The sequence below is a fragment of the Lonchura striata genome, chromosome 1, assembly GCF_050655825.1.
Source record: "Lonchura striata isolate lonStrDom1 chromosome 1, ASM5065582v1, whole genome shotgun sequence".
Taxonomy (NCBI): Eukaryota; Metazoa; Chordata; class Aves; order Passeriformes; family Estrildidae; genus Lonchura; species Lonchura striata.
Genome location: NC_140703.1, coordinates 63894238 through 63906452, shown reverse-complemented (window position 1 = coordinate 63906452; position 12215 = coordinate 63894238). Strand labels below are relative to the sequence as shown.

The window sequence follows — 12215 nt, the reverse complement described above, 5'->3', positions numbered from 1 at the left end:
GTTGTGCCTCAGCTAGTATGTTCTAATATAGGGAAAGGTTTATTCACCTCAAGAAGATCATGCAGTAATCTAAATATTTAACTTCCAAACTAAGACACAATCATGGCTTGACAACTTAGCAGCTGTTTGGTCCCATTCTTCCATGAAGAAGTTTTTCCAACAACACAGGTTTTCTGCTTCATACTTCTTACAAATCTTATTTCTGCACCAGTTCTGCTTTCACCTCAATCTCTAACATATGTGTATGCCTAAAGCTGCACAAGTATATTCCAGATGAAGCATTACTATCTTTTACAATGTCAACATGTCAGTGATGTGTTGGAAGGAAGAAAAAAAAATGCATAATGAAGTTTCCTTACCTGTTGTGCTCCATCCCCACTAACAATAGGGGAAGTCAGAAGAGGGATTTCACTACTTATAATTGAAGTGGTATCCAGTAATGGTGGATGTTCTGCCATCATTGACGGTACACTAATTCACAAGATCACCTGCAAAGGAAAGTTACTCAGATGGTTAAACTATATCAATATTTCTGAATAATTCTTCTTAAAAGTTGCCTCACTTTAGAAATAACAACAACAAAAAAAAGAAGATTATGAAATTAGACACCTTAAGAAAGTATGTTTCCACAACAACCAGCAATCACACAAGCCTGAAGATGAGTTTTTGCAAGCTAGTACAAGCCTTGGTTATATAGAGAGGGTGGTTTACACCCCCTCTAGCGGCTGAAACTCAGAAGAAGATAGATCACTTCCCTGCAGCTAACAAACCTGAATCTTTAAACTTTGTACCAAGGTTTCAGCTGACTGGCACTGCTGACAAAATGCCTACGGAGAAAAAAAAAGAAAAAGAAAAAAAGAAAAAAAAAAAAAGGAAGAAAAAACGCATTTGCTTTAGAACCTATGTGTATAGCGTTCTTGTTTATGTGATTGGTAAAAAACCAAGACATACTAACAGGGACACTTACTTTTTTTCTTTTTTAATAATCAACCCACTTTTCCTATTATTATAAAGGATAAATACTTTAGGGACAACTTGTTACTAGGAAATGTCCTAGTGAGGCACAAATAAGTGAATGATAATAATAAAAAAATCTTCTGCACAATCTAACATATCATCATTTTAAAATGTATTAGATCCAGAAATAAAGCTGTGTCACTTTGATAACCAGGAGCCCTTTACTCAGCAGCTAAAACTTGGGGAGGAAGGGAAGAGATAACGGCCACACACACAATTGTAATCCTCATAACCATACTACAAAAAAGCCCTCACTAGCACACACTGTAAAGTTACAAGAAACTTGGTAACAAGAAAAAAAGCCACAGAGGCAAGAGGCCCAGGAAAGTAGGGATACACTTTAACTGAGGAATATCACATAACAAGGTTACAGAAATCAGGATTCAGCTGAGCATTCCTTTCAATTATATTAGCAAGTCAAAATGAACATGTTTTCTGATATTTTACATCTTAGTGTTATATGAAGACTGGATAGAAGAATTAAGACTGAAAAAGCTGAAGATTGTAATTTTTCCATGCTGGAAATAAGTACTGCAAGTCTAAGAAGATGCTTTTGAAATTGCATTTAATTTTGTTTTCAAAAAAAAAAAAAAAAACAAACACTAAATTACATTGGTTTACTGTACTGGTCTTAACTCAATCTCAGCTAGAGGTAGTACACTTAGCTTTTGAAATAAAAAAATAATTAGGTCAACAAGAATTGAGAAACTGATATTTCTTAACAAAACAGAAAGACAGATGGAAAGAATTCACTAGGGGTGAATGGCACATTTAGAATTCCCAAAAGTTAATCACATTTTGCATCTGAAAACAGTGCTTTACATCGAACACAGACATAAGGATTAGGCTGAGAAGAAGCTTGTACACTATTTCTAAAGCAGAATCGCCTCTCTTAGCTAGTACTTATAGTAGCCTGGTAAAAAAAAAGTAAATACAATTTTAGAGTTATACAGCCTGACAGCCAGCAGTGTTACAGGCTTTTACAAGTTTTGCCTTGATGTCATCTGGCTACTGAAACTCCGTACGAACACTTCCGAACTTCTAGTTCAGATATACTGTCTGCTCATAAACAGAGGTATTTACTAGTTACAGCATTAACTTCAAATGAAAAAATACCCAATAAAATGGAAGGAGTGATAAAGTCAGCTTAATGACACTAACTTCAGTACCAAGCTCTAGAGATGTTTGCTTAACCAGTACTGCTTACTACTCAAAAGCATCATCTAAAACTTCATCCCACCCAATGGGCTGCTTTCACTTGCTTGCCCCTCTTTGGTGGATGTTGTAGCTCTGCTGTGGGTTGAAATCTGTAATAGAGTGCCCTCAGTAGAAGAGGACTTGCACATTAACAAAGCACTACAGGCCTCTTGTACAGAATTTTTTCCTACTATCCAGCGTAAACTTCTCCTGGTGCACCTTGAGGACACTTCCTCTTGTCCTATCACTTGTCACCTGGAGAAGAAACTGACCTGGCTCCACCCTTCTTTCAGGCAGTTGTAGAAAATGATACAGTCCCCCTGAGCCTCATTTTCTCCAGACTATACACCCCCAGCTCTCTCAGCTGCCCCTCACCAGACTTGTGCTCCAGACCCTTCCCCAGTTCCTTGCCCTTCTCTGGACACACTCCAGCACCTCAGAGTCCTTGTAGTGAGGGAACAAGAACTGGACACAAGGTTGAGGTGTGGCCTCACCAGTGCCATGTACAGGGGGACAATCCTTGCCCTGGTCCTGCTGGCCACACTATTCCTGACACATGCCATTGGCTTTCTTGGCCATCTGAGCACATGCTGGCTCATGTTCGCCTGCAGTTGACCACCACCCCCAGGTTCTCTTCCACAAGGCAGCTTTCCATTCTCCTGCACAGCTGTTTAACGATTTGATTTGTATGACATTAGGTTCCCACAGACACCCAAGTGCTTAGGTCCGTAGTCCATCTTCAGCACCCAGTCTTTAGTGCCTTAACTGGGACACAGCTAAATTCCATGTCTGGAGTCAAGCATTTGATTTATTCTGGAGACAGGGCACACTGCTCGTTGATAAACCCTGACAGGAGGCACTACGTAGAATGTTATTCCTGACACCCTCTACAACAATAATAAAAGTGCTACCTGTCAGACTGCGTAATCAATCTAAGAAAAAAAAAAAAGTTTCCTTGACAATACAATATTAGATTTCTCGGCAATGTCACTGAACTAGTCTCAAAGACTAAAGGTTAAAACTTCATACCAATGTGGGTCTATACTACACATTCACCAAAAGCCTTTCCCCCCATTAGTAGTTGGGAGGCAGCAATCCATATATGTCAGTGCATGTAATATTGTCACACAGTAAGATATGGTATGTTCACACACTGTAGCTGCCTTTTTTTTTTTTTTTTTTTTTTTTTTGCTGTGAGGACAAAGAAAGACAACAATTTGAAAAGACAGAATGTGTGGTAGGAGAAATCAGCTAAACTGGACAAAACGTTGGCGTCAAGACAAACAGGAGTGCTCAATAAATATATCTTGGAAATAATTTATATCACATTCAATGCAAGGACCTCAAGTGTGTGCAGACAGAGCCTTTAGATCAGCCGATGCCAGTTGCTTGCATTCAAGACCTCTTGAAGACATTTACCTAGACCTTTGAAAAAGACTTGCAAATAACTTGGATCCTAGGAAAGTCTCAGAGGTCTGGAAGAAAAGTAGAAGTTTCGGTTAAATTCTGTGTTGTAAAAGGGACAATCTAGTCCTGTTAGCAAACAATAATCTGGGCCAACACTGGATGTTATTTGTAAAGAACTAAAATACAATTAAGATTGATTGAAAAAACTTGGTCCAATTAACTTCATACAAACCTTCTTGTGATGGATATTGCTGGAAAAGGTACTAATAAGTGGACTGGAAAAACAACCTTAAAATCTTACTTGGCATTAGAGAGCATTTCTCTTCAATAGCAAAACAGAACAGATGGATTAAAGCTGAATGGACAGTTCTTAAACATTAACAGCAAATACAGAGTTGTTGAGCCGTGTGAGTGAGTTTCCAGTAGGCAGGGAAGGTATCAGTTGTCGGCTTCTCATTACAAAACATATTTTTAACTTGCCTCTCAGAAAAACTAAAAAAAAAAAAGGAAGTCGAAAGGAAGTCTGGAAATGACAAGCAATGACAATGATAAGAGACTGAGTCATTTCAGTCCACTAAAATGGCATGAATAGCTTAAAAAGTTAGGCATAGCAAAAAGTATTAATGCATAAAGGAAAAGCTGCTCTTTATAAAACTAAAAAGAATGAACTCAATCCTGTGAAGGGTTGATTCTGACAATAAGAGAGTAATAAAAGTGGAAAGTCAAACGCAAGCTTGCCAAAAGGCTTTATCAGTTATACCAACAGGTCTACCTCCCTTAGCAACATGGAGGGGAGGACGTTTCTCCTGCCTCTGGCTGCAAATTCCTACCATCTCTACTGGAATAACTTCAGAAACTTTGTCTCCAATTTTCTGACTGGAAATTGCTGCTAACTGTTCCAAATGTGAGCAACAACTTCTTGAACATATTGTTCCTTATTGAAAATACTGAAAGTAGAGTATGTACATACCATAATTCCAGCCTTAATCCTCATAAAGCTGCCCCAGATGATGCAACTGTCCTCCAACTCCATCTAATTTCTGGATATACTCAGGACTTGATGAGGTATTGAAAAGGGCACAAGAACACTTGCTATGGACAACAGGTAAGCTTCAGCCTGCAGAACCACTACAAAAAATTCACTAGCCTATTGTCAGATTTCCTGCACCATTGAAAACTTTGATGTACCAGCCTTCAGAAGGGGTAAAATAACATCAAGGATGAACCAAAGGATTTATTTAAGGCCTACTCACTGCACCATTCTTGTGGACATTAAAAGGGACCAGACAAGGAAGAGGACACATTAGATGAACGGAGAGATAATTCTCAGTTGCTAAGCACAGAAGCAGCTGAGAAGTAATTTGCTACTGGTGGAGCATTAAATGCATGCTTATTTACAAATCTACAGTTCCATGCACACCAACAACTGCTTCATGAACAACTATTTCATTTCTTGCCTTGCTACTGCATATGCTGAACTAGTAGCAGACATTCAAAGTCAATTCAGGACTACAAATTCAGTCTACTTAATCTGTCCTGAGTCTGTTCTACAGTGCAAGGAAAGTACACGGTCTCTTGAGATTACAACCAAATTGTGTAAATTAATGCTTTGTACAAGACTCACATTGCAAACTACCTATTGCCCACCATCCCCACCTGAACTGCTATTTGAAAATACCCTGAAAGAGTTTTCTGAAGCCTATCAAAGCTGAAAGAAAGTACGGGTATCTAAATTTACTGGATGTGATTTGTTTAGACTCCAGGACTTACGCCTGAGGAACCTTTAAGGAATTAATTACACTAACTAGGCAAAAGGCTAAATTATGTTAAAGCTCACTGTGTTCTACTCCATAGTTCAGTAAGCAAGTTTGCCTTCCTGAACTATAACAACAATTTCACTCAATCCTTAAATGCCTTCAGATTTGGTCCTTTATTGTTTCTGTGGCATTACCCTCAAGTTGTAAAGCACAATACAACACTGCTTTTTACTCTGTCAGTTGTTCACTAAGGGTTAAGCAGAGTTGTAAGGCTGAGATAATTGGGCAGTGCATTCGGTGCATTTCCTCTGCACATGCAAAGGATCAGCGTTTCTCCAAGAGACTAGCAGTTGATCTTAGGAACAGTCTCTGAAGAACACATCAGCATTGTATCAGCTGGATCACCAAGGTAAAACAACATGAGTCAGCAGCACATGTCCTATAGCAATGAAGGCATACGAGGCTGTATTAGCAGCGAAATACAGCCAATGGGCTGAGGAGAGTGATTATTCCCTGCTACTCAGTGGTAATAAGCTGGACTCTGGAATACCAAGTTCGGTTTTCTCTTCTCAGCCACCTCCTCCTCCTCCCAGTAGAAGACAGATGCCACAAAAACTGTTCCTGGGCTTAGACCCATGAAACACAAGGAGAAGCTGAGAGGACTAGAGTAGCCAGGGGTCACCTGCTAGCTGGATACCACTACCTGAAAGATGCTGGCAGAGAACCTTAAATCAAACTCTTCCCAGAGGCATGCTGCAAAAGCACAAGTGTATGGACAATGCTCTCAGACACAAAGCGTGACTCCTGGGGTGTGCTGGGCAGTGCCAGGAGTTGGACTCTATGATCATGAGGTCCCTTCCAACTCACCATATTTTATGATTTTGTGATGGGCATGCACTGCACCACTGGAAATCGTCTGTCCATAAATATTTTTAAAAAAAGGTATCTTAGCAATGGGAGTGTTGTAGCACTGGCATACCTTGCCCTGAGAGGCTGCAAAATTCTTAATCCTGTAGATCAGTAATCTCCAAAGAGTGGTAAACACACCCCAGCACAAGTCAAACTCTTGGTGTGTCAGAAGAAATGACATTTTGTCACTGAAAAAAAAATTGATTTAAATATTCGTTTTCATCTCTATCTTATTATTTTTTTGCATATGCTTTATAGTATACATATATCAATAAAGTAGCATATGCATATAATTTAAAAGATTATATATATTGGAGATGAATGCTTAATACATTCTTTACTTATGGGGCACTTGACCAAAAAATTTGGAAACCAGTGCTCTAAAAAATCAAAACCTGACCATGTAAGGTCCTAACAAAGGGCTGGAGTAGGCAATCTCTGAAGACCCTGTCAAGCAGAATTCTTCTATGAATTCCAGAATATTAGTCAAACAAAATACAACACATAATGCCAAATTTGAATGGTTTGCAGTAGACCAGAACCCAGAGAGAGGACCATAGTTTGCCTCCAAGCTCTTAAAAGCTATCAAATTCTCAATTCAAATTTCAAAGCAACAATGACAATGCTAATCAAAACTCAAACTAGCTAAGGCTCAAACTTTGGAAGACATACACATAACTCTGTCCATAACAAACTGCTTTACAATCTGGCCTTTCTCCTAAAAGAGGAAGGCTGCATTAGAGGATAGTTAAGAATTAAAAAGTTACACTTTCACATGAACATCCTACACAAACAGGCTTTCCAGTTCAGCTGGGATATAGGCACTACCATGATAAATGTAGTTATAGCTCGTAACAGTGCTGTATACAAGAAAAACATATGGACCACTCATTTCCTAGAGATTCACTGCTTCTGGTTATTGAGTTTAATACAAAATATAATTAATTTATTTATTCTCAACTAAAGGACTTATAAGGCCACTCTCCACAGTGGTATCACTGGTGCCTACGGAAGGAGAAACTTGCATTGCTGTTTTTTTCCTCAGTTTTTATGATTTACAGAATACTGCTTCTCTACCTACCTACCTACGTATCATCACAATGCCTACAGCAACTTCACACTCTTTCACATCCTAATTCTGTCAAATCTGGGGAACAACAGACACAAACTTTTATTATTCCAGAGAGCTGTTCAGAACAGCTGTGAATTCTACACAACACAAGGACAGAAGTTTAAGCAGGGACAAGACAAAAGCACCTAACACAAAAGGGTGCAGTGTTAAGAAACTGGCTTAATAAAATCAATACTAAATGTTTCCAAACTGCATGTTGCTCTTACACAAGAAGTAACAAACTCGGGGCTTTTCCACAATTTCTTTGTCAGTACTGCAGTTTCATGCATGCTCCAAGCAGTATCATATTACAGCCACCAATTCCAGGTTGCCATAAGGTGTGTTTTCCCAGCAGGTTCAGCACAGCAGAGCAGGTGTGCATTCCTTGTTCACCTGGGTCGTCACGCAGCTCCAGTCCCCAAGGAACCACAGGCAAGGCCCATCCTCCAATCCAGGTAACCTCCAGTAAGAAATAAAGGCTTCTCTGAATAGGAGACAACACTTAGGTTTTGCCAAAGACCAAAGAATGAATTGACAGAACCTAAAAAACCATAAAACCATCACCCAATCCTAATGCATTAAATGCTTTGATTATGCCTTCTCCAACATAGGGACAGCAGATGTACTTGAAAAACAAACATCTTTCAAATGGCTGAAGCAAAAAAGCCAATTCCTTCCAATCTGTCAAATCGGCCATCCAGTTCAGAACTTATGAGACAAGAGTGGACAAATAGAAGTGCCCAAGATGTACAAATATGCTAAAATGAGGAAAATTCGAGAATATTCCAATGCAGCCCTAGGGTGAAGAGGAAGGAACAAATATAATACAACAGATGTTGGTAATATCACTTAATGCACTACTGGAAAAAGCTCAGATAGAGTGGTGCAGCTGATGTAGAAATGTATTAGAATATAATTACCCAGAGATCCATAAGGTTGTAGCTGAGCTATCAAAGTTATGAAGCATGCTGAAGAGTTTTGTGTTTGTTTTTAAGAATCAGAACTGAGCAGAAGGATTTTAATTTCTCTCCCTCCCTGTACGTTTACCACATTTTCCAGTCAAAGAATTTTAGATGTGGCAATTACAGTACACCAACTTTTTAAGTTCTGAACGAAATATTTCAATTAATATGCAATTTTATTTAAAATATACACTTTCTTCCTGATAAAGTATTTTTCCTGTTTCAGAAATGTTTTCCTGGGACACTTGATAAAATACTTTCCATCACAACAAAGAAGGGTTGTTATTTTTTGTTAGAAGAAGGGTGTTGTGGGGAACATTTCTCTTTCACTAATTTGTTAACCTCCTTTTAAGTACAGTGAAAGTGAAATGGCTATTCCCTTCAGTGCTGGTCATAATACTAAAATCGCAGATAGGCAATACAGGAAAATTATAAAAATAGTATTGCTTTATGAAGTAAAGCAAAAAAGTCAAAGTCTGACAGTCATTTAACAGTGAAGATATGCTAAAGGCTTTAATAAGCACTGGAAGTTCCTATTAAAAAAAAATCTACAACATTTACCATCAATATGGAAATACTTCAAGTGTTGTCACAGACACTCACTCAACATAATTCTCAAAGTCTGAGAAACACGATTCACAACTCTGTTCATACTATGTTACTACCAAAACATGAACACTAAAAGGTTGTAAAATTAATGCAGTATACTCTTGTGAAGGAAACACTGACTGCTGAGCAAATGCAAGTGCAGGTCAACAGGCAGTTACCAGATCAGACTCATGCCCAGTAGTCACCACCTGAATCTACTCGGAGCAAGAATGGCCAAGCCCCACAACAGCAAACCTAAGCACTGTAGGAGTTTAGTGTGCTATAGTAAATTAATACTTATGTCAGGTTACCTTCATACTCCAGACGATAAACCACAATGATTTAGGAGCAGCTTCAAATGCAGTTCATGCATTCATGCCTATACTAGAATGCATAGTAGATAATTGGAAATACCCCAGCTGTTCAAGTTTAATGCATTTGTATTCATATGCCAGCAGTTTTTGAATCTGAGCCAAAAAGGCTAAGTTTTTAATAGTAGCTGATGTAGGAAACGAAACTTTTGAAGGTGAGGACTACATAGAGGAAAAGCTAGACAGTTATAAACCAGTCATCCATAAAGGCACAATATGTTCATGGACACTTACTAGCTCAGCTTGCCCAGCACAAGTGCTGAATGCTTGACTGTGCACAGCAAGACCAGTGCAACTGAAACTACCTCAAAATACCACATTCTGGTTTTAAATGTTGTTGGTATTATTATGTTATTTAAAAAACATCCACAATCCTTATCTGGATGAAGTACATGTAAGTTGAATGCTGTTGCCCAACAAAGAATTCAGTACTTCCCACCTCTCTGCCTGTCCCTCTTATACCTTCAAATAAGTCTAAGCTTTTAGAAGTGCAAACCTAACATAAATTGGAATTATCTGTTAATTTTATTTGGAACTACATTGACAGCATGCATTTTACAATCAGAGAGCAAACTGTCAGTAGCCAGGTGCAAACCTATACCTAGATTTTAGCAGGCACATTAATCCAATGCACTCACACAGACAGGGTGCAATACTATGATCTCCTTTGTCCTGGAGAACATCTTCCATTTAGATACTCATGGGAATCATCCCCAAAAAGAAATGAGGAGAATAAACTGCATACTGTATTTTTTGCACCACTTGTAAAAAATCTGCAATGTAATTCCGCTTTATTTATGCCACACTGATCTAAACTATGTTTTGTTTTACACTCTTGTAACTCTCAAGAATTTCCTTAAATCCTCCTAGTTTTACTTTTATACCAGTAAAATTAGATTCTTCTAAGCTTCTGCCAGGACTGGATTTCCTTCAGTTTGTTTTCTGAAAATTACATGGCTTCAAAACCAACTTGGCCTTTGCCATTTAACTGTTACTTTTGCCTTCATTTGTGTTTAACAACATGCTTAGTTTTTGAGAAAACAAGCAAATTCAATGCCAAGAATCAAGCTACTTCCTCATTTGTCACTGACTCCCTTTTCTCAGAAGCTGTGAGTAGCCACAAGAAAGTTCCAAAATAATTTTTCATATGATACCTTTAAGGCAAACTAAAAACATGGATATATTTTTATTAATAAAATAATATGACCTGTAACTGGTCAGTGAGATAAATTTATTGCAGAGACAACTGCTGGTGTTGGAGCTACAAAGAGTGCATGACCCAAGCAGAATGAGCAGCTTTTAAAGAACTCTTACGAAACAGCTTTTTCCTGCTTATTCTGAAAACTGAAAACTTTGCTATCCAAATGTAAGGTGATGTAGGATCAATGAGCCTACAAGTCTAAGAGACTTTAAAATTTCTCTCCACTGATTATTTTGGAAAAGCTGTAGATCTCTGCTTCCATAAGGAACAGGACAACAACAGAACATGATAAAGGCAGACATATGAAAACTACTTCCCAAGAGTATAAATTCACCAAAAAAAGTCTCAAAAGGTCTTTTGAGGCCTAACAATCACATTTGAAGGGTATGCTATTATCAGGAATTTAAACTCCTCCAAGTCACTTCTGCTAAATCATACTAGCAGATCCCATTTGCACCACTGCATGCAACTGGTCAATAAAGTGAGTTAAAGTGTAGGACAGATGCAGTTTAAAATTAATCATATAAGAATTGGTCAGTTTTAACACAGAAGCTTCCTGACTGACTTTACACACAATATGTGCAAATACACAAGTGAATGCAAAATGTAATAATAAACAGAGAGAAAATGCTTGTACCCCAAAAGCAGAATGGTCAATCAGGATCTCAACTGAATGCAACTCTTGAAGTCCAAATGTGCTACTCATTCAAGAGTTCTCCAATGCAGGAGTATCTGCAACCACTAAAGGGGAAGACCAGCAAAACGAGAGGTTTCTCAGGTGATATTAAGCAATCCTTTCTCCTAAGTTCCCCACCATTCCCCTATAAAAGTTTTAGTTTATCAAAACACCATGGGACCAACTAGTTTGATTGCTCAATCAAGTCAAGAGAACAAAGCTGCTCTTAGCTTCCTCTTTTACATATGAAGTTGCAACACTGAATAGCTGTCAATTTGTTACCAACAATACAGTCACAAAGTCAGAAATTGATTTGTTTTGAGCCATATTGCCATGATGTACATACTCAAATGCACTGGGGCATTTTTAAGATCTACTACTTTATTTACAGTAACTTACCCTCACCATTGAAATGCCACCACTGAGTGGACTGTACAGATAAACGAATATTCTTAAATGGGGGCAGTCAAGTTATTAGCAAGCCTGAACAAATTAAAACAAAATACATTTCTCCTGCATCTATGATTAATCATTGCCAATAGTCACTGCTTACTTCCATGGCTTTTTTTAGTCCTAACTCCTAAGTACTTCATTTCAATATCTTCAATCCACTTTCATACTAAACTAAATGGGTAAATACTTGTCTTACAATGTCATACTTCCAATTTTACATTTCTAATAGACTCTACAGGATTTGCAAAGACATGGTAACTCTTGTGTTTTATGACATTTATTCTTACTGTAGAAAGTCCCCTAACAGTCTATCAATAAGTATTTTGAAATATTACTACATAGTTATAGTCACACCTCTCCCTCATTGCCAAGAAATTGCAAGTCACCAAAGTTCGTGCTGAACCTTCTTATCCATTCAATTTCTGCTTACAGATTAGTTTCCAGCTACTTGCACACTTTTTGCAGACCATTACTACTTGATTTGCTATCCCTACCTAAAATGTGTTCTTCTGCCAAAGTAAAATTACTTGACTTGCTATTCTGTGGTGTCCATTTCCTTCTGTGAA

The 12215-nt window shown here is 38.1% G+C and overlaps 1 protein-coding gene across 8 annotated transcripts in view; it reads right to left on the bottom strand.

The window, feature by feature from the left end:
* The window catches only part of FNDC3A (fibronectin type III domain containing 3A), a 111934-nt gene that overhangs the window by 94300 nt on the left and 5419 nt on the right, over positions 1–12215 (bottom strand). For 6 of the 8 annotated variants that reach the window (XM_085577741.1, XM_021528415.3, XM_085577739.1 and 3 more), the window contains one exon: positions 360–488. In XM_085577741.1, coding sequence (XP_085433867.1) covers positions 360–461 — 102 coding nt within the window. In that variant the 5' untranslated portion in view covers positions 462–488. Of the gene's footprint in view, positions 1–359; positions 489–7625; positions 7777–12215 lie in introns of those variants that run through there. The other 2 variants (XM_085577745.1, XM_085577772.1) reach the window with 2 other exon arrangements.